This window comes from Acanthochromis polyacanthus, chromosome 18 (assembly GCF_021347895.1).
Source record: "Acanthochromis polyacanthus isolate Apoly-LR-REF ecotype Palm Island chromosome 18, KAUST_Apoly_ChrSc, whole genome shotgun sequence".
NCBI lineage: Eukaryota > Metazoa > Chordata > Actinopteri > Pomacentridae > Acanthochromis > Acanthochromis polyacanthus.
Genome location: NC_067130.1, coordinates 6,880,140 through 6,903,871, shown reverse-complemented (window position 1 = coordinate 6,903,871; position 23,732 = coordinate 6,880,140). Strand labels below are relative to the sequence as shown.

The 23,732-nt window shown below is 39.9% G+C and overlaps 1 protein-coding gene and 1 long non-coding RNA gene across 3 annotated transcripts in view; one reads left to right on the top strand and one right to left on the bottom strand.

Moving 5' to 3' along the window:
- The window catches only part of lrrc75bb (leucine rich repeat containing 75Bb), a 30,592-nt gene extending 10,004 nt beyond the window's left edge, over positions 1-20,588 (top strand). The window contains exons 3-4 of the mRNA XM_022194592.2: positions 513-625; positions 18,096-20,588. Of these exons, the coding sequence (XP_022050284.1) occupies positions 513-625; positions 18,096-18,702 (720 nt within the window). The 3' untranslated portion in view covers positions 18,703-20,588. The remainder of the gene's footprint in view (positions 1-512; positions 626-18,095) is intronic.
- LOC127530875 (uncharacterized) lies at positions 223-6,879 on the bottom strand. Of its 2 annotated transcripts, none has more exons than XR_007937619.1 (3): positions 5,122-6,879; positions 4,313-4,466; positions 223-741 (listed from the first exon to the last, which is right to left on the bottom strand). It is a non-coding gene; the product is annotated as an uncharacterized LOC127530875 (long non-coding RNA). The 2 variants fall into 2 exon arrangements; XR_007937620.1 differs by having other exon boundaries at positions 5,126-6,879.
- Positions 20,589-23,732: the final 3,144 nt, after the last annotated feature.

Below are 23,732 nucleotides of genomic sequence, written 5' to 3'. Positions count from 1 at the left end.
TCTCTCTCGCCACACTGCCTCTTTCTTGTTGTCGTGTTGTACCATTAATTAGATTTAGCCTGCTCAGCGCAACCCATTCCATTTAAAGTCTTTGACGAAGGAGAAAGGGAGGAAAACGAAGGCAGTAGGTGTATGAAGAATGCAAAGGCGAAACTGAAATAATGATTTGATGTAGGGAATGTTTGATGCAGGACAAGAAAGAAACACTTTGAACATGTGAAAATCAGTGCATCTGTTGGTTTATTTCTGCACAAATAAAGAAAAGATCAGTCGAACAGACATCCAGTGTTCATAAATGACTTTCACTTTGCAGCCATCAGACCTTTTGTAAACAGTTCATTCTATACTTTGCTTACTGTGAAATATACAGTTCAGTGGTTTGTTTAACTTCCTGTTTGATGCTTCAGGTGCATTTAATCATGAACAATTAGTGTTTGTTTTTGGTTGGTTTCCATGAACTAGACTCGTCTTTTTGTGGTCTTTCATTCGCCTTTTATGTGTGTGTGCCACAGGAGACCGATTCGCTCAAGTCCACCAACAAGATCTGCCGCCAGCTGATTTACCACCTGACCCCTCACTCCAAGTGGACGAGACAGAGCGTGCCCAGGAGGAAGTCTCAGGCCTGGTGAGTGTGTCCTCTCCACCACCGCCTGACACATCACCATTACTCTTCAGAAGTCACAGTCGATGCTGCGGTAAACACATCCTCACCATTCAGATCAGTGTGACTCTGGAGCCACTCTGAAATATAGAAAGTTTAGATGAAGTCGTCAGCCTGTTCTGGGAAGATGTACCTCTCATAGACTGTATATGTGCATATGTTGGTATGCCAGCAAATATCCAGCTAACGACGATAACAGTGGCAGAGTTACAGTAGGTGATTTGTTGCCTCCACACCACAGACCGACACACAGACTCAAATGCATGGGGAATGTCAGATAAACAGGGGGATTCATTTGGCATCTTGTGATCTGCCTTCATATGATAATAAGTCATTGTTTTTAGACAGATATAGGCTTCTCCGTTCTCACTGTTGATTCTTCTGATTGGAACTTTTTGACAGTAGACCTGGGTAACAAAAACAAAGTAACATGAACCAATAGCAATAACAAAATGGTTTGAATGTTCGCTTGCATGTTCGATAGTTTCACTTAAATGCATTACTTGATGCGACCAACCATGAAAGTACATAGCGACACATAAAGTTCGGGTACTTGATCAAACCCTGAGCATGCTTCCTCACTGCCTCATAAAACTCTAGCCCCTTCACCCTCCATCGGTCTTCCCATGGCTTCTGTGGAAGTTTTTCCCCTACTTTCCCTTTTGTACACTCCGAAGACAGGCTTCACAGTCTAAAAATGTCCACCTACATGATGCACACCTCTGTTCCCTGATGTTCTTGATGTCAAGTATGTGCAGAGACAAGTCTTGAGTCCTCATCTGGTGATACCAAGTCCAGGTCAAACACTCAGAACCTCAACCTGGTCACCCTCTTTGTGCCTCAGAATTTAACTTCATGCTTGCTTTCTTCATTTAATTGGTATTTATGTAGGTGTGTTGTGTTTTTCATTGTTGTGTTAGCATTACAGAGTGATAGGTATGCTAAATTGATTAAATTCAGAACACAGCTTTTGCTCCGTTTCTCCTTATTATAAACAGATCAATAAAGCTTATCAATGATTATCCATATCAACTCACATTAAACATTTTATTTTTTTATCAGCTTTAGCACCCAACCCTAGAAATTATCAGATTTTATTAGTTGTAGTGTCGAGCTATTCAAGGTCACTTCAAGAGTTGGTTGAAAATGCACTCTCTGGCTCATTTTTAAGTTAGCAGATTGATTTAAAAACAAGAAAAGCACACCGAGAGCACAGTACTCCATGAAGGCTGCTCAGTCGTTGTATGATTTCCAGTGGATAAGTCTGCAGCAGTGGGTTTTCAGTAGGATCACAATCATGTGATCATCAGCAGGCAGCTTACGTAGTGTTCACTTGTTGTCATAGTTACAGTGACGCCGTGCTGCTACCTCGCCATTATACAAAAATCTTTAGCAAATCCAGACTATAAGCCGCATTACTGTTAAAATCTGATCACTTGGTCCTTGTGTTGTTTCTGACTTTCCCTGAAAATTTCATCCAATTATTCCGTTTTTGAGTAATGTTGCACACAGTCAGACTAACAGACGGACAAACATACACTGACCTTAAAATCATAACTCCGCCGCGTTCCTTGGCGGAATAATGAGAAAACTGTAAAATAGATCAGAATATGGACTTGATACAGCAGCGGGGCGATTAGAACTGTCACTTTACAGCAGGTTCATACATGCCGGTCAGTCAGATGATTCTTTGGAGCAGTTTGCACGTTCTGCCGTTTTTCTGCTGGACTCGGCTTTCTCCCGCAGTCCAAACTCATGCATGATGGGTTAATTAGTGATTCTAAGTTTGCAGTAGATGTGAGTGTGCACAGTCTGTCTTTGTGTGAGGCCTGTGATGGACTGTTCAGGGTGTACCCGCCTCCCATCTAGTGTCAGCTGGAATAGGCTGCAGCACTTTCATCCCTCCTCAGTATGAAGCAGGTATAGACGGATGTGTAATCACTCATTAACATATGATATCATGCTGAAAAGACTAAGGTTGAATGTTGCGCTTTAGTTTCAAAGATGAAGAGCCATGTAAAAAAAAGAAGAAGAAACAAAGAAAGAAAAAAGCAGCACTTCTTCTGTATTAGAGTGTAAAGCTGGACTGTCCAGGTAAAATGAAAAAAAATCGCCAGATCATAGTTATTTCCTTCTAATATAACCCTGTTTGCCTGACAGTCCTGCCTGCCTATGGTTTCCGTCTTGTTATTAAATTATTAACTTATGAAATTATCGGGCTTGCATCACTCAGTTGGAGTTGCCATTACGGTTTAATTCCGTGACAGCGCTGCAATCCGGTGACATAACCAAGCAATCCACTTCATAGACATAACCCACCGGGGCCCGATCCAGCCACGCCTTCATTTGTTAATTAAAACTGGAATAAATCAGGTCGTGCCTCTGAGGAAAATCTCGCTGAAGGAAAATAGTAAAAGAAACTCCCTCATTTCAAGGCATTTTTTTGTCTGGAATTAGGTCCTCAAGGTCTTGTTTTCTTGCTTGAACCTGCTTTTAATCCAAATAAACTCTATACAGCAATTAATTCATCTTTCTAGCAGCAGAATTGATCTTGCTCTTCCTTGATTTTCTTTTTGAACACCGAGTTGAGAAAAAGTTGTAATTGCACCTAAAGTGCATGCTTTAAAGATGCAAGGACTGGAATTTTTAGTTCCACCTAGACATAAAAATGTCGCTTATGTGTCCATGAATCGGTAATCACACATTGCGTTGTCACTATAAACGGGGCAATTGGTAAATTAATTACTTTTACTTACTCTAGTTAAGAATATTTCTATTGTCTTATAAATGTATACATTAAAACTGAGGATTTTTCTTTGCAATTAAGTGTTTTTCTATTGCGAAACACACCTCCCAATGTGTTCCTACTAGGATGTCTGTTTTCACACTTGCCTGTCACCAACCAAGCTAGTTTCCCGCCTGATACTACTGTGACAAAAACAGCCTCACACCAGCTTTACACACTACCCATGACAAGTGTGACTTGTTTATAGAGATTTTACCAACACAGAGCGTTATTTTCTTCATCATACACCAACAAAATATGAAGAATGATCTGGAAACAGAAAGAAACAAAGACACTGTTGATGATTATGATCAGAGGACAGATACTGTATATCTGTGCTTTTGTGAAATAACAAAAGAAGAATCAAAAGATGTTGATTTGAGTATTCTGTTGAAACAAATAAAAATTGCTCAAATTAAGTAACAGGTACAGCTGAGGAAACATTGTGAAAAAAGAAACATCTCTAATGATAATCAGGAGGCGCTCTCCCCGAGCAATTAACCCAGATTGAAAGATTTTTTTTGACAGCTAACTTCCCGCCCTGGTCTCTTGGTTGCAATGTTTCGAAATAACAGTCAACAAAACAACAAGGCAGCCTCTCCCAGTGTGCTAATTAGCAAGCTCTGTCTCCCTCACAGCCTCCACTGCAAGCATCCAGACAGCAGATTTACTGTGGGACTCCAACCACGCCGTTTCTTCTCTACCAGGCTCACCAAAATGTGCAGAAAATGTGTTTGTATTGCGTTAATCATCATCAGGACACAGTTTACATGATGATAGTGCTTTGCTTTTGCAGATCATTTCATTGTTCTTGCTTTCTCTCAGCTCCCCCCCCCCCCCCCCAATTCCACCTATTTTGACATCACCTCCTTGCATTGATTTCCTCCCTCTCCTCCTCCTTCTCCTCCCGTGGGATTTTTCTCTCCTTCTTGTGAGAGTCCATTTTGTTCAACAGTTGCCACACAGAGTGGTTCTGCAGTTTGAGCTGAGGCTCTGGGGGAAACGCTCTGGGGAAAGGTTCTGTCAGACGGAGAGAAAAGAGGGAGGCGGAATCACCGAGAGGTTGCAGATTAGAAGTCACATATTTCCCCCCTTTCCTTCCAGCCTCGCTTTGAATCGATCAGGAATTTGATCCCTTCATATTTAGGAATGAAAAAGCACACAATCTCACATATTCCCATTCCTACACTCCTATTTTCTGTGTGAAGTGATACTGAGAAGTCTACCTGATAAATGTTATGCTGCAGCCTGCTCTCCATGGCTTAAATTGGATTGTTTTTCAGGAAATGTATGCAAGTGATTGCAGAGACAACACATAAATCATAATTCAGGTTTTATTACTCAAGCCTGATTTGCTTCTGCAACACTGCAAGCGCAAAAGCAAGTGTGCCGTGCTTAATATATTATCGAGGCAGTTCCATTTTTCTCTGCGGCTCTCCGCATGTGCCAGGTTTCTGAGAGCTACCCAGTGGAGTTTTTAATGTTATAGTAATTGCTATTGAATTTCAGATTAATCAAGCTCATATTTTTTTTATTCCCCTAAAATTGCCCTTCCAGCACATTTTGATGAGATTGTGCTCCGATTGCAGTTATAATCGATGTGAGGCTCTTACAGCAGCTATTGCAGACATCTTCAGTACATTAAAAGAAATTATGGCTCAAGAACACCACTTACTTACTCTTGTGTTCCGCGCTGAGCTTCGCAGTGGAAACACTCCAAGCATTCACACACATCTACGCTCATCTGTCTTCTTTTTTTCTCGCTGTAATTGAGATAGCATTGCAGAAATCGTCCAGCAGGATTTGGTTAAATCTCCCGTGTTGCTGATTTGTGCCGGCTAATGATAAGAGTGAGACGAGTCGTGGTTGTGACAGATGTTTTGAGCAGGTGTCAGCAGCAGCGGGTGAGTGTTGATGGTGTGTGAGTCCTGATATTTGACCTGAACCTCAAGCTGCTCGCACTAAAGTAACTTTCCTCCCAGTAAAGGCTGTCCAAAAGTCATTTATGCACCTTTATGTATGAAGATTGATAGTTATTAAACACAGGGCCAATAACACAATTTAACAGTGTGTTAAAAGAACATGAGCTGTTAACACACCGTTATGTTGTTGTTATTGGCCCTGTGTTCAATAACTCTGCATTCATATTGAAGCAGTAAATCAGTGTTCATGATGGTTGTTTTATAAAATAACACTCTCTGCATTACAAATCAGAATTTAAAGTTGTTCTGACCTTCTTTCTGTCAATAATCTGGTAATGTTCAACATCTGGAAACATTTGAAAACATCACATTTGATGTTGGAGAATTCTAACGTCCTGAAAACCAGTTGCAAAATTCAGTCACAAATTACATTCTGAAACAACTTAACTGCATTTTCAATCCTTCAAAAAGTCCATGGTCTCGTCAGAAAAGTCCACAGGAGACACATTTTCCCTGCATTATTTCAGCATAGTCTCCTTTAACTTCAATGCACTGATGCTCTTTCAGAAGAAGGTCACGTCTTGAGCCTCCAGATACTCCTCAACAGCATGCATGACCTCATCATCGCTCTTAAAACGACGACCACACGAGTAGGATTTCAGTTTGGAAAAGAGATAAAAGTCAGACGGTGCTAGGTAGGCAGAATGGAGGAGTGATTCGAACATGTAGTGAAAGTCATTTTGACCCTAATCAACATTCATTGAATTCCTAACCAAGTTATTTTGCTGCCTAACTAAACCAAACTTCCAACATCTAGAGGTGTCCAGCAAAGTGTGATATTTTCCTAAACCTAACCACATAGTTTTTGTGCTCAAACCTAACCAGAAACAGTGAAAGCTGAAGTATCCATCATGGGACATGAACACTAATCTTCTGAGTGAGAAGTTGGTCACTGGTTTACGTCAAAATTCATCCTCCTGTCTCCTAATGTGGACTGGCTTCTTCATTGCTTGTTGTTTCTTTCTTACTGGGTGCCTTTACCACCATATCACAGTTTGCAAATTACATTAATAGTCTGCGATTCCAGGGATCAGGAGTGCACCTTACCCTATCAGTTACTCCTGCATGTGGTCGGCATACTGGGTGGTGATTGCAAGGTGTTTTTTCGGGCTGTTACCCACCAGATATTCACCAGCAAGCTCCTCCACCTGAACTGGCCACAGAAGGGAATTACATCTGATGAGAATGTCTCCTTCGTTTGGAGGATTTCTGGTCACGTCCAACAGTGAGGAAACTCTGGGGTAGACTCCCAACTCACTGGAGGGATTACATTTTTTATCTGGGGTGGGAACGCCTTGGGATTCTCCAGGAGGAGCTGGAAGACGTTGCTGGCAAGAAGAGCGCCTGCCTGGAATGATATGCATAGTCTGTTGCCACTGAGACTCTACTCTGGATCAGTGGAGGAAAATGGATGGATGGAGGGACGGATGGATGGATGGATCGATGGATTCAGCTTGATTTCTGCCTGATTTCTTTTCAAACCTCCATTGAAACTCAGCCACAATTGGACATTTGCATGCTTTGGACAGGCTTGTTCATTTCCAAAGACTTTTTAACCACTTTTAGGATATCATGAGGAAGTGATGACAACGATGATTTTAACATTAATGATCTAAAATCATTGGTTCTTTTGGTATTTTTACTTGTGGAACTTACCCCTAGACATCAAGATTCAACAAAAGAAGAAAGTCAAGATCAAGCACAGCCGCCATATCTGTAAAAGCAGTGTAAAGAAGACCAAACTGAGATTGCAGAAATTACAGCTAAAATGCTAAGACTTTCAGATCCATGATGCTGATCTGCTGTGTGAGGCTTCTAAGTAGCCGCAAGTCAAAGCCTACTGGCCATGTGATCTTAATCGCGACTCTACAGCAGCATGTTTACGAATGCGCCTTTCTCCTTCATCCCCAGTTTTGTAATGTCCTTCCTCACTCAAACAAGATCACCTTTTTCCCGTCTTTGCTCATAGGCTGAAAACTCATTTTCTCAAGTGGCACCTCATGTCATCCCATCTCTTCTGAATCATAATCTGGCAAGCATTAGCCGGAGAAAAGCTGTCTCGACTACGACTGTATTTGGTTGAACGGTGAACGTTTGAAAGTCTGCCTGCTCACAACTACTTCTTCAGCTTCATTTCAACGAATGTATTTCTAGCTCAGATTCCTTGACGGCTTTCCACTAATCAGCAGAAAAAGTGCTCACTGGGATTCTCTAACCAGTTTCTCTCTGCTCTGCTCAGCCTAATTTGCTCTAATCTTTAAAGAAATCCCTTCTAGCTTCCTTCCTTGCTGTTATTTTGAGCTGCCTTCCTTCCTAGCGTGGCTGCAGCAATATCTTCACGGCTCTGCACCTCTCACCTTTGCAGTCTCCGTGTATAAATTGAAGCTCATTCTTCTGTCTAGTCATTCTGCGTTTTGCGGTGATGTAATTGAAAATCTCTGTTTTGCCGTAAAAACGGAAGCAGAGAAAGAACAAGAGAAACAAAGCCTGTTTTTTTTTTTTTTTATCATGTGGGAGGAATTTTTAATTATGTGTGGCTGTCTGGATGGCAAGGTCAGGCCTGCTGGTCTGAAGTGAAATATCTCAGCAGCTACTGACCATGAAGGCTTCTGTAGACATTCATGGTTTGCAGACAATTACTTACCGCTATTATAAATGCTGCTGTCAGTGCTGTAGTTTTTTTTATCCGTCAACAGGTCAAACTTTTAATTAGTCTGACAGTTTAGTTTATGGTTCAAAATGTGGCAACATTTGCTGCTGCTGCTGCTGCTAAAATGAGCTACATGACTCCTCTTTAGTGGATTTACTGTACATGTGGCGTTAGTCATGTGTCATCTGCCTTTAATACATGTATGACCTATTTTTTTCTGTAGCCAGATCACCCCCCTGAGGTTCTGAGGCTCTGACACAGCGAGCCCGACCTCCGACTAACCTACAAGGTTGACTCCTGAGGCGAGGAACAGAATCTGAGGAGTGGAAAAGATTTGAGAAAACTTAGAAATTTGTGTTTTTAAGTGCCTGATCGCAGATGAAAGTTCTTCTTTTTTTACTGTCCAAGTTTCCATTCAGAGATGGAGTGTTCCACTTGACTTGCATGGTTCACTCCGTCTGCTATATCTGCTTTCTGTTTGACCTCCACTTTTAATAGAGACTTAAAGATCCAGCCACCATCCACGTCCATGAATAATTGAGGGCTTCCCGTGGTACAGGCTGAGATCCTGCAGGCTGAGGGGGAGGAAGGAAGAGACTCTCTAGTATCCATCGCTCCAAACTTCAGGGCACGGACCATAATGAAATAATTACAATGATTAAATGTGGTAGAAACTCGAGATTAAAGATGTTTTTACAGTAAAATACATTTAAGATATGTGTTTAATTACATTATATCAGGAGTTCCTTCACTTATATTGAGACATTGACCCTCATTTAACCTCTCATTGATTGGATTTTTACTGTAAATGAGAGATACGGCTGCTGGAGTGGAACAGAAATAAGGGTTTGTTGTGTTTCTGATGATCTGCGGGTCGTTTAACGCTGATACAGATCACTCCCCGCGATCAAGCCCCTCGGTCTGTGTTGGGAGCCCTGCATTTTAATGCCGGTTTCATAACTGTGCCTTGACATAGCGTAGCAGACACAGGCGCACTCCTCCATGATATAGAGTTATGTAATGCAAACTGTTTTCTATGTGTTCCGTCGCAGTACTCTTTTCTCCGAAGCATCCAGTTTGTCACATCAAATCTAGTCACGGGTGAATTTATAGCTCAACCGAATATTGCGTTGCACATTTGCATTAAAGTACATTCTGTACCATTCTGGATCATCGCTGGCACAAATTATGCTCTTTGGTTGGAAGTCGCATATTATTAGTAGAAATTCAACCGTCTTGGGCTGCTTGTGTTATTTTAGAGTGGTAAGGCTAGTGAGATTTACACAAAAAAACACATCCTTCTTTTCTTACTGTGGAGTATAGTATCTCTCTTCTTTGTTCGCTTTTTCGTTTGCTCCAGTTTGCACTGAGCATAAATGATTGGTGCTGTTTGACATGTTTTCCACATCCGTGTGTAAAAGAGCCCACGAGAGTTGTGTGATGGAGTAGCTTATAGCTGTGGAAGGCTTACTGCTCTTGACAGACCCTTGAGTCCTTTTCTGTTCTTCTTTGTGCTAATTAAAAACTCCACCTTAAGACCAGAACGATGGAGACGCTCTGCAGTTCTGTCTCCAATTTGCGCCGTCAAGCTGAATCCAGTGAAAAATGGGTTTGAAACTTTCATTATCCATTTTATGTAATTGCTTCACAAATGGTTAATTGTCTCTCAGTTTTGATTCTAATTGCTCATGCTTGTGTGCTTGTTTGGAACTTTATTTATGAATAAAAAATAAAACCAAATGTCTGAATATTTTCATTTTCCATTTGAGCATTTTGTGCCTGTGGTTGGACTGTGTGATTAGATCCAAGGGGAAAACAGCCAACCATGGACCAAGCAGCGCATTCGCTTTATGCCGGTGGCACATTAACCATGTAATGATTTATCAGCGTGTCCCCAATGCAACTAGCAGAGAATGTGTGTGTAAGTGGAGATACAAATCCTCAAATATAGCCTAAAACCTATTAAATGAATGAATACATGTCTGCAAACTCTAAATAAACACATGACAAAAAATACAACTTTATTTAACAGAGTTAGAGACATTATATTGGCTACATTATGTCAAATTATAGTTGTTGTAGGTTTTTGGTTGACGCTAGTCTCCCCCAGCTGGTAATGGTACAGTCCAACCAAAATCAAAAACTTCAAATGTTCAAAAATCACATTCTGAAGCAACAAACCAAACGTGAACAATTTAAAATTCAACTGAGACCCATTTACCATTTGTGAAGTATTAAAAAATGGGTGATTAAAGTTTCAAACCCATTTTTTACTTGATTCATTTTGAAGCAAACCGTCAAGCGTGACAGTGAGCGCGACTAATGGCGCTACATCCTCAAGGATTTGACTGAGTTGTTTACAAGTTGGAGCATTTTGGGAATCTGTCCCTGGTTTTTAATGGTTTGTGCCTTTCTAAAACATGCTCTCATCTGTTTCCTGCAGTCTGCCTGTAAGGGCACATGTACTGTAGTTCACTCTGTGTTAACATCAACACTTCCCCAAACTCGGAATTCACAGTTTCCAAGAATGAAGCGACTGATCTGAGATGTCAAAACACTGCACAGCCGTGAGCTGCTCCATTGACGATGCACAATGGAGGCTGCCTTAATCAGCCCATCCGCTAAATGTTTCACTGAAATTTAATCCAAATCCAAATGAGCTTTGAGGCTATTTTTTCCTTCCCAGAAAATGTGCCATTATCCCCATGAAACTGGAGGACACTGGATGCTGTATGCGATCACCGCTTTCATGTTTCCAAGTACATTTTCTGCAGAACCGTAGTATCAGTGTGACAGTTGCACAGTTAAGGAAATGGCAAATTTAACTACATTTTCTTGCTCAAAGTGGCTATAAAGGACTCTCATTAACACGGGCCACATGGTCCTGTAAGGAGTAACAGTGACATGTTTGATGCTAAACCTGAGCTGAGCTAAGCTAACCTGGGGAGGAAATGATCAGCTGCAGCCTGCAGTCACAGGCCTGAAGGCACATTGAGATAAAACAGAAGCACAGAAATGAACGAGCAGTCCGATACCGACTCACTTGTCATGGCTGAGCTTCTACGTTGGACCCTCGTAGGCTCTCCCACGACTGAGCCAGACTACCACGCATGTATTATACACATGCCTGGAGGCAAAACAGCTCAGATCGATCTGAGGAATAAACAAGTCAAGACCAAAGCATTGATGAAGCAGACATTGATCTGGTCGTCCCACGGGTCTGTGGAACGGCATCCACATCCAGTGTTTCTCAAGTGCTTTTATTTCATTCCCCTGAAATGAGTCAAGTGTCTCTGTGCATGCTCAGCAGGATATAAATTTGAATTTGTATTACACAGTTCGGCCTCCCGGCTGAGCTACTATTGCACACTGCCTCTGATCTGATCGCTGACATGCAGAAGTTGGACAGATCTTTGCATTTGTTAACAAATGGGCTGCAGAGTTTACAAGCAGGCCAGCAAGGAAAACACTTAAAATATTCATACTAAACATTATGAATATCTTCTCCCTCGTCATTTTCCAGCTGACTGTGAGACACTGGTACAGATTCTAGTTAGGAAGAATTTATAAAGAGGTTATAAATTGTAAATATTTTATAAAGGAGTAATAGACAGTTTTGTGAGTTCTTAAAGTAAACAGCTTTAGCCTTATTAGCAGCATTTTTGGGTTCCCAGGCTAAAATACTAAACATTATTAACTCAATAACGAGTTCCACTTTTGGAAACTGACCTTATTTGCTGATCTGCTTGGAAAATGTAAAGGCATAAAACTACTTTAATGTTAAACTAATAACTAATATGAAGCTATAAATTCTAAAAAAAATCAATGCACAGTATAATAACGTATACATATACATACATAATGGTATATCTACAGTATAATAACGACAAATGTTAAATATATTGATAAGATAAAAGAAAGCACTTTGTTGTGTAATAAATAAATAAATACATTTTTGATGCTTTTCTTTGCTAATTTATGATATATTTTTTGTGTGTCTTATAACATTAAAAAAATAGTGAAATAAAATTGGCTTGGAAACATTTTTCCAAATTTGATAATTCCTGACATTCATTTTTAACATTACAGGCAAACATCAACTTGAACATGACGATAATTACATAAACGGATAATGATGCAATTTAAAAATGGGAATAAACAAAAACATACACCTGTGAGTCACATACTTTGGACAAGCTGTGGTTGTACAGCCAGCTTAGCTTAGCTTAGCTTAGCTTACTTTTACCTAAGCTTAGCTTTTACTCACTTTAGTCTTGCTTTTTTTTTAAATAAATAGATTTTAAATAAGATCATTTTTCATGTGAATTAGTATATGCTGGACTGTTTTTGGGGCAGGTGACATTTTGGATTCTCTGCATTCAACCGTCAGACAAACATGCTAACTTAAACCTCCATCTTGTTTGTGCTATCTCTGTAGTTAATGTGCACATATGGATGTGTCAGTTCTTCTTTATCTCTCAGCATGGAAGCAAATAAGAGCATGCCACTCTTCATAAACTTTATAAACAGCTTGAGGAACACGACCAAGAGCCCAAGATGTTGATCCGACTTAAAATCTCCCCAGATCCCAAGTTAGTTCGCGAGATTGGCCCCAAATCCCAAACCACAGAAACCACCCAGGGTCAGAGGCACCTACATAATATTCGACAGTGTTTTCAATATTGTGGCTGATCGGAAAACCCCTTATAAAGTGTTATAAATGGGTACTAAATCATCTTGTTATAATCCCAGTAGCTCCAGTGAAGCCTCTGTGATCATCATAGAAATGCTGAAGAAGACAGTTAATGAAAACAGTTCAACATATATATATTTTTAAATCAAAGATGGTCCTCAAACACTCACCGCCCGTTGTTACATTAAATCTGACTGTGAATCAACTTGAGGGAAAAATATAACCTCCAGCACCTCCCCTGTCTGTCTGCTGATGTATTACTGATTCATGAGGGTAAATGAAGGGGAACATGTATTCTATGTGGGAAGACGGATTACAAGTTCCAGCTGCCATTTGCTTTTAACTCTCACCCCGCTTGGCAGAATAGTGTGGGCTTGTAAGATTTTCCTTGTAAAAAATGTTGCCGCATTTTAATTTAGGAGAATGTACATGTTCTACCCTTGTGGCCCTTTTTTTTTTCTTGAAAGTCCCTCCAGCCTTCCATCGCTTTCAGGTTCGGTGTAGAGAAAGTGTTTGGTTGCATTCGAGTGGAAATTGATTAGCAGGACGGTGAAGCTGCAGACTAATGATGAGCACTTAACTTTTGTGCCATCAGGAGAGACTCAATGGAGACTAACCTGATACAGAGTGGTTCCAAACGTGGGCCAGAAAATGAGTGTGAATACAGAAATCAATGGATCTGCCCTGACCTTTAGTGCTGTCTGGGGATATGTAGACCTAAAGTAAAAAGATCCCGCATGTGTGTGCTCAATAAAGCAGGAAAACAGAGGTGCAAAAAGCCAAGGTTTTATCTATTTGGAAGTTGAAGCTGTGAATTGATAAATCATATTATTTTGTAAAGAAGTTGTGCTTGTGGCAGGACAGCTGAGGCCGTCTGAGTGAATCTCTTTATCAACACTGTGCAACAGATCAAGCCACCGCAGATTTGTTATCCGCTATTAAAGACAGGCTGAATCACTGCCACTCGCAAACCTATAAAATGTTTCATAAAAAGACACATTCTCAGACTTTGGTCTGACCCCGATCTCTTTGCCTGCACTCGATTTCAACATCACAAACCCCAGATGTTTTATTTCCTACCTCTGGGGTTTACATAACTATAGAACAGCAAGGACCCTTGTTCAGTGCGTAAAAGTTAACAACATCCCCGAGGAAAGACAGGCTATGAAAAGCAATTAGACAGTCCGCCTGAACCCACATTTAAGCAGCCAATAGTTTGACACATGAGACTCAGCTCTTATTAGATTCCTGCACTGTTGTATCAGTTGCTCCTGAGGATGTCAATAGATGGATTCCCCTCAGTTATTTGCTTTTAAATGAGTCTCCAAGCGGGGGGACGCTCTTGTTCGCATCATATTTATGCGGGTAGACGATCCCTTTGAAGTTGTTTGTGTCTCAGCTGGTCCAAGAGGATATGTACCACTGCCTACGAGCATGGCAGCCACATCAGAGGCAGCGGGATGAGACATTTCGTTGTTTATGTTATCATTTCATGCTGATGGACTATAGTGTACTCTGTGGCTTTAGAAATGCTAGCTGTGCCCCTGGGCCTGCAGCCAGCCGAGCAGCCTGTGGGTGGAACTGTGCCCACGGAGCCGTTAGGCTGCAGATTTGGAAGGAAGTCTGAAGCTGCCTTTACTCTGTCTCATTAGAAGCACATTAAAGCCCACCCTCCCGGTGCACCGCCCACTCAGCTACAGTAGCTACCCGGCCTGTCTCCTCCTACAGCTGCATGGGCCCACAGGTGAGAGGGAAGGCCTCCAGCAGGGGCAAGAAAACTCTCCTATAAATAAGTCAGCATGAACAACAGTCAGTTTCATTACAGTAAAGTGCAGAAGCTGCACAGTGGTACAGTGAACCTCACAGGAGAGCAGGCTGAGTGAGCCAAGGAGATGCAGTTACCGGTATTTTAAGAAGCTAGTCGGTGACATTTGATGGCTGAAACCACTAGTTAAAGCATCTGTTAGTGAAACAGAGAGAAAATATCAATTTAATGGTAAATTATGAATCATTTAAAGAATGTGCATAACAGTGAGGGTCAAATGTGAACCAATTTTGGCTTCAGACTCTGAAGATTTGCTGATTGTATAATTTAAATGGAGTAATTTTGTGTTTTTGGTTACTCTCAGTTGTGCATTTTCTCTGTTTTCTGATGTTCTGCTGAGGCTGTATTTCTTTTTATCCTCTCACAACAACACAAAGCATGTCCCATTAAGGATTGTTTTTTATTTTTAAGCTTTTTAGTGTTTGAATCATGTCTCAGTTATCCAGTACTCCACAATTAAAAGACAAAGATGATTAAAAAAAAGTCAAATAAACAAAATAATTTCTGCTTTCCTTTCCTATTAATCATCTCACTGCCCCTTCTATTCATCTTACAATTTCTCTCCTGAAACTGCAGATCAAGAATCTTTTGAACAAATGGAAAAAACAACATAATTATTTAAATATGAAGCCAATTAATTTCAGGCTTATGATACTGAACCAAAGAATACAAGAAGCATTTTGCAATGAAAACTCATCTTGATATTTTAATGCGCGAACAATTACTAGAGCTTTGATGAGAATTTTACTTCTTTAACCTTGAAGTGAATGCATAAAACAGTGAATATAGCAGCTCAAATTCAGAACAAGAGAGACAGTGAGATTGCACGATAATAAAAAAAAGAAAGAAAAGAGGCCAAGAAAATAGAAAAAGCAAGAAAGTGAGAGGCAGTGAGCGGGAGTGAGGATATGAGGGAGGGAGAGATGAATTATAGCCCACTCCAGGAATCAATAGTCGTGCGTATCACAGCCCCGGTGTGCTACAGATCTTTTTCTTTCCCTTAACCGAGCAGAGAGGGTGACAGATGTAAAGAGCACAGCCTGCCGATTTATGAGGCTCCCAGACAGACCAGAGAGCAGAGAGAGATGTAGGGATAAACCTCGCTGTGCCTGAGGAGGCAGAGGGACGCAGAAAAGCCAAACAGGACTAAGACAAAGACAAGATAAACCTTAGGCCACTTAAACAGAACATTTTTCTCCTGTATGTCAGCTTTTTTTTTTTTATAACCAACTCTCCCACGCTGCTGCCTCATTGTCATTTGTTTGGCAGATGTCTTCCCTCAGACTTCTTCTTCTTCCAAGTCCGAATGCCAGTGAAAACAAAGCAAACAGTGCTGCAGCGCTCAGCTTTAACACTCCTGTGCTTCCCTGACACGCATGTCGCTGCCTTATAGCTTTCTTATGCATATTTAATCACGTTCTGATATAGAGAGAACATTTTGTTGCAGATTGTCCTGCTCTAACAGAGGCAGTGAGAAACACTGTGATCCAGTCTGACTGTCAGACAGTTATAGTGCTACTTTTCCTTAAGATGGATTCACTGAACACCTGTTGTCTGAAATCATTTGCACTGATATAGAAGATGATGACTTGTCTCTATCGTTTTTGTCTCTTGCTCTTACGGAGCATTCATCCATCCATCATCTACCCTTTTATCCTCCTGTCTGTACTGCACAATCTCTGCACAAGAACATTAATCAGATCCTGACAGAACTTAAAGGAAAAGTTCTTGGAAATACTCTTGTTAAGAGTTGGATTGGAGAACTGAGCAACCCTTAACCCTGTAAGACCCACACACACACACACACATATATATATATATGTATATATATATATATATAAATGAGCAAAATTAAATAAATAAAACAAAATATTATTATTGTTAGTATTTGTAAAATTATATACAAATTTAATATGCTATCTATCTGTCTGTCTGTCTATTTTGCAACACCCAAATATAGAAAACAATATCCAAAAAATAAAACAAAGTAAATAAAACAAAAAATATTACATGTAAAATTAATCATATATAAATATAGAATTATATAATATATATAATATAATATACAATTATTTATTATATTTTTACGAGCAAATATATAATTATATATTTACATCTATATCTCTCTATATAAATCCAAATATCAAAAAATGAGCAAAAAATAAAATATCTATCTATCCATCTATCCATCTATCTATCTATTATTTTTAGATGTATTTTATTTTGCTAAACCCAAATATAGAAATAAATAGAAAAAACAAAATAATTAAAACAAAAAATTACATGTTAAATTAACTATATATAAATATATAATTATATGTACATCTATATTTATATAAAAATCCAAATATAAAAAATGAGCAAAAAATAAAATTAATCTAAAGATTTTATGTATATATAAAATATTAAATATATACATGCATATATGTATGTATTTAATATTTTTAGATTTATTTTATTTTGCTTCTCCCAAATATCGAAAACATAGCAAAAAAAATAAATAAAACGAAATAAAGCAAAAACTTACATGTAACATTATATATAAATATATAATTATGTTTCTATATTAATAAAAAATAAAATTGATGTTGTATTTTTGCAACAGTGGGTTTTACAGGGTTAAGAATGGAAGACTGGAGGACTTCTGTGCAAAGCTAACACAATCTGCACACCAGCGCCTCCAAAGCTCAACAGTGGCACTGCAACTTCTCACTGTCCAGATTCTTATGAAACCTGCTGCAAGAAAAATGATGCATCTTAAAGCTCCTTCATTTTTTTCTCTTTTTTGCATGATGCCAACTGGCTGCCACATTAGAAACAGTAAATTCTCTGACTTTTGAAAATGCACTCGGCTCAGCTCAAGTGGCTTATTAACCCGTCAGCTCGCAACACTTAAGACACAAGTGACCTGATTTCATAAAATACACTCAAAAAAAGAAAAAGCATCTCTCTACTGAATCCCTGTTTCAAAATCACACTCATCCCTGCAGTGAAAGTAGAGCCCCGGCTGAAAACAAGGTGACACATTTGCTTCTAATTGGCTCTGACAGAAGGGTCGCATGTTTACTCTTCTATGTTTTATATTCATACATTTATTTATCTGTTATTTTTGACATTTTTGCACTTAGAAGCTTAGCGTTGGCCCGTGTGAGGGGAAATAAAGTGACACCCAAAAATAAGAACAGCTGGTGCCTTTCCACAGACGACATTGAGCCCAAGAGACAGACTTTGTTGCTCGAGAGACTCAGACCGAGACACATTTAAATGCAAATTTTCTTCTTTGCGTTATTGATTGCTAAACTCTTCTCTGGTGGATGCTGTTTCTGTTTTTGTTTTGTTTTTTTGCACACTTTGCAGTTCCCCTGAACTTGTGGTTACAGTGTGGCATCCCATTACAGAGGCCTTCAAATCAATAACCTCAGTGTCGTTAAGTAAAGATTGCTCGTCTTTGGATAAGTAACTGCCAGAGTAACTTAGTTTTTTCTTATCTTTCATACAGTCTGAAGACCACATTGAAGAAGAAGCTGTCAGGCGACGTGGTCAACCTGTCCGGAATCCCGCTGTCGGGCCGGGACGTCCACCGTGTGGCCTTCTACCTTCAGAGCAGCAGCGACGTGGTGTCAGCTGTGGACCTGAGCTTCACCGAGTTGCAGGACGAGAGCTTACGGCTGCTGCTGCCCTACCTCAGCCTCCTGCCAAAACTCACCATACTAGCCATCAACGGCAACCGTCTGACATTGGCCATCTTGAAAGACCTGACGGATGCAGTGAAGGATCCCAAGAAGTTCCCCTGCCTGGCCTGGATCGACCTGGGCAACAACGTCGACATCTTCACCGTCCCGCAGCCACTGCTGGTGGCACTGAGGCGCCGTTTCGGTTTACGCAGCAGCCTCCCGACCATCTATGAATACAATGAGGCTCAGGCGTTCAGCAGCTACAACCCAAACATGGAGACTTCGGTGGAGGAGCCCAGCCTGTACGAAGAGGGTGATATAGAGGAAGATGATCGAGAGGAGGAGGAGGAGGACAGACTGGAGCTCCGGGCCTGGGGCTTTGGAGAAGAAAACGTGCCGAAAAATGTGCCGCTGCACTTCTGTGGGAGGTGATCGCCCGGAGCTGCTTCCTTTTAAAACTGGCAGGATCCTTCGGTATCACCTCGCCCCAGGTCTAGCCTCCTGCGTTAGCCGGTGTCGGTGTGACAGAAGATGCTCACAGTGACCCGCACATGTCTGAAAATAACTCTAAACTAAATAACCGTGTTGTGTGTCCCTCTGGATGCTCCGGCTGCTGAAACTCAGTCAGTAAGAATATACATGTGGACAGATTTAACCTTCATTCGTCCAGGTGGAGTTTGAACCGAACAGGCTTGCTGTTTTTCCAGTGCTTTCTGAAGTCGTGTGCTTTTCCCACCTCCAAACCTCCCGTTATCTGTCCACTGAAGCAGCTGGGGATCAAGTGCCTTGCACCAGGGCACCTCGGCAGTAGCTGTTGAGGAAGAGGAGGAGCATTACTAATTCACATTCCCCAAGCACATTTTGATATCTCCTGCTGCACCATTCATTCCTGTGAAACGCCCAAGTAACTAAATATCCTGCTCAAGAAATAGATGTTTTGTTTTGTTTTGTTTTTTTTTTGCTATGACAAATATGTTTTTAGCCAGAGATTATGTTCAGATGAAATATGCTTCCAGTTTTTCCAGCTGGGACACGGTATTTATTCAGGAAATGTTTTAAAAATAGTCAGTTATAGTGAGCCAGTAAATCACACTGAGCCCATATTCATTTACGTTTTCGGCGAATATGCTTCGGTAAGTTGATACACTGAAGCTGCAGCTGTACAGAGAACAGCCCTGGACGCACACACGCACACACACACACACACACACACACACACACACACACACACACACACACACACACACACACACACACACACACACACACACACACACACACACACACACACACACACACACACGGAGCGTCTGGGTGCGAGCCGCTGATGAACTGATTACTGCCTCTATCAGGCCTCGTTATGCCCCTTCAGTCACAGATGGTGAGCAGAGGATCTATTTTTTCTCAGCAAATAGGACTAGCCCCAGATAATTTCGTCCAATGGTGGTCCGTGAGTGATTCTATTTATGAGTCAGACTACAAGCAACAAGGAAGACGCCCAATTTTTTTGAAGGTTGAAGATCCGCAATCGAACCGTTGCAAACAACTCTTGCTTTTTCCCTTTCCCCTCTGTGGTGCTGCAGCGTACACACACGTCTTTGTTGTGGCATGAATAAATTACAGCAGTTTTGTTTTGTTTTGGCTAGTCCTTTTTTTTAAATGTGTAGATGTCATCCTTTTTGTACTAACAAAAAATGGACATGACTGTTTATTGTAGCGCCCCACAGACAGAGAGCATGTTTACATGTACGTTAATTTTCCAATAAATTCTCTTTTAGGGGATTAAAGATATAAAAAAAATTGCCTGTGAATACTCTGCAGCAGCCCACACTTTATCCTGCCTACAGACAGTAATGTGTTCTATTCTCTTCCCATGTATTATTCAGGAAAATCTGTTTATTTGTGTTTACAGAGATATTAATGAACAGGATGCTTGGTTGGCGTGTGTGTGTGTTTCTATGAGAGGATAATTAGAGTGTGTGTCTGTGCGTCGTGGACATGCAGAGTAAATTACTACCTTTGATCGTAGAAATGAAATGTTTACTCATTTGCACTTTAAGGACGACTCCGTCCCCGAATACACAAGCTTGGTTTTTATTGTTTGCCGTTGACCTAAAAACAAGCTATTGAGTCACCCACCTCCTCAGATAAATGTTGTATCTCAGCTTTTTGGTTTGATAGAAAAATTACTGTTGTGATATAATCATTTGTATATTTACACAATTTGGATTTTTTTCTCATGAAATCATGGCTCGTTTTTAAGGTGAAAGTGATGCTTGACTGCCGTTGCTTCAAAAATAAATATAATTTGAATAACATTTGCCTTTTTTGGACTTTCTTGCACTTGGTTCAAGTAAGTCATCATTTTGCAAATGGTGTGTTAGAGACTGAAATAAACTAGTTGTAGACAGCAGGTAGAGTTCCACAATCTCATTTAACAGAGTTGAACTTAATAATAGCAAGTCACCATTGTGTATTTTGACTCCTGTCTAATCTTTAAAACTACTAAAAAAAAGTATAAATGCATATATGGTTAAATCGGGCTGCACAGTGGATGGTGGTTAGCATTTTCGCCTTTCTCTGGTTCATGCCCCAGCCTTCCCAGGATCTTTCTACATGGAGTTTGCATGTTCTCCCTGAGCATGCGTGTGTTTTCTGCAGGTTCTCAGGCTTCCTCCCACAGTCCAAAAACATGCTGAGGTTAACTGGTGATTCTAAAATGTCCGTAGGTGTGATTGTTTGTATGTGCAGGCTTGATCTTGCACTCTACATCGACAAAAATGATTTCTATACCGACACCTTAATCATGAAAAGCCACGAAAGTCTTATTTACTCTCCAGCTTACAGAGCAGCTGGCTTCCATGTCAGCGTTTAATACTGAGTGTGGATGAGGATGGCTCCCTGTATGGGCCTGTCCGCCTGTCAGAGGCACAATATCAACATCCTGCTGACTTGTAGCAGCTCTGCTAGCGACGCATTTTCATGTTTCAGGGGCAGAGCCTGAGGCATCCCATCTGCGATCCCGGTTTGTCCCACAAATGAAAACAGAGGAACGTCAGGAAAAAAACTGAAGAAAATGCTCTGGTTTGTAGTCGACAGTGCAGACGTTTTATGCTGCAGGTTCAAGAGAAAACAAGTGAAGATTTTACTTTAAGTGGAAAATTATGCACACTGGATGTACAGAATGTTGTTTTCAAGAAACCTGGTAAATATCTGAGTGTTAGGTTGATGACAGAACAAGCATTTTTCTACCGAATTTGAGAAACAGGAAGAAATGAAAGAATTTCCCCAGCAAGGAAACCTAAGAATTTCCTCAGAACATGTAATGCTTCAGCTGATTTCTTTTGAAGCATAAAAAATACCCTCGATAAAGCAAAAAGGATGCAGTTGTTAGGGCAAGCTTGATGTATTATCTGAGTTTAAACTAACAAACGTTAATGAATGACTCTTTCATCTGCAGTAGCATTAAAATGCTGATCTCATTTAGGAGAATAATGCAACACAAAGGTTTGAAATGAGGCTTCTGATTGAAATCGTGTTGTGTCACTGCTGCAGAGAGTCACTGATCTCTGCACATGTTGTGTTATAAAAGATGAAGCGCGAGAACATAATCAAGTTACGTCGTCTCAGACTGTTTGCACATATTTCGAAGACAAATTACACTCGTTGTTTTCTAAACCAACAGTCCGGTTCATCACTCACTGAACTGTTTACTCCCGGCCATGAGGATGTGTACAGCAGCGGACCTGAGGTTAAAACACACTGTGCTGCTCCCATGTAGGAGGCAGAGGAGATGTTTGCACTTATTTGTCTTTGTGTCTCTTACTTCCTACCATTTCACCCCAGTACAGGCTCTCACACGTTTCCGTTGAATGACAGGAGCTGAGTACCAGTGACACTTAACGGAAATGCAAGTCATGCATTTAAAGTCCTACTTAAGCAGAGACACAACAGAAAACCACACTGCTTTTCACACGCTGCTTCATTTTGAGATTTCACTTTGATAACAAGTTTTCTTTCAAGCTAATGGAAAGAAAAAATCCAAATTACTCAATGAGGTGTTTATTTTATGACATGGTCGCAAATTAGCGCATGTTTGATGACTCATTTATATATTTAGACACAAAGTTCTGAAACTTTCTGATAACAAGTAATGCAAAAAATAATTGTCTTAAGCAAATAATTAACTGTGGAAGATCAGAGTTGGGTCAATATATAATTGCAGGACTTTTTGTAGCATAGTTGACATTTTTTGTTTTCAGGCCTAAAACCAACATGGCCGCCTACAACCAAACACCACATGGCATTTTTACACAAAGATTCTTCTAAATATTACATATACAGTTGAGTAGAATTGAAATTAAAAGTTATTTATAAAGATATTGTAGTAAACCTGTTGTTGACATGCCATAAATCCACACTTGACTCACACACTACTTTATATTAAATAACTCAGAAAGCCTTGGAGTCTTCCAGTCTTTTCTTCAGGAGGAAATGACATCATGTGGAGCAGGTCATATGATCTGGAATTAACACACTTCCTGGAGAGGTGTTTTTGTAATGGGGAACTTAGTGGAAAGTGCCTTCTTGGACATAATTTGTTATTTTCTATATAAAATTTTATATATTGGCAAAAAAGAAATATCTGTCATGATTATCTCAACTTAATAACAAGAACACAATCAAAACAATTTTTGAATAAGCTCATTTTATTATTGTTTAGCTAATTAGAAGGTGGTTGATATTGTACTGGTTATTTAGTTGACATTTTAGTGATATCTAGACTTTTTTTTATTAATAACTGATTGTTTCCATAATAAATAATTATTGGATTTGTAAGACATGATCATACTGAACATAAAAAATGATTTTTTTTTTTAACTTTTCATAAAAATGCATGCCAGATATATCCCATGGACTTCAAAAATCCCTCAATTATAGCTTGACCCACTTTAGATAAAAATGACACCTAGTTTTCCTGTTAATTCATTGCACAGAAGTGCTGTTGACTAAAAGTACCTAAAATGTCCAAAGAAGAATGACTAATTCTTAAGAAATGTTACTATATTTTGACATATTACTAGAAGTGACTGCTGTTGTTTGTTTGTGTGAAGCTTGTTTCAGCGACTTAATATAGATAGTTTGAAGGTTCAGTTCAGGAAAAAAAGAAATGTCTGCACTTGGACTTTTCATAAAAAATCAATACATTGTTTCCTTCTTTGGACAGCAAACTGTGTTTTAAAGGAAACCATCCCAAACATTTATAGGTTCAATCTGTCATTTTTCTGTCATTTGTCATTTTTCGTGGAACTTTGAAGCAACTGTGAAATAAACATAGCATGTTATAAATCTTTATATTGTTGCTGAGGTATGAAATTATTCAAGTGCTGTACAAATTATATTTGAGTTGACTTAGCTACCACCTCTCAATGACTATTTCCAAAGCCAACTTTCCATTTCTA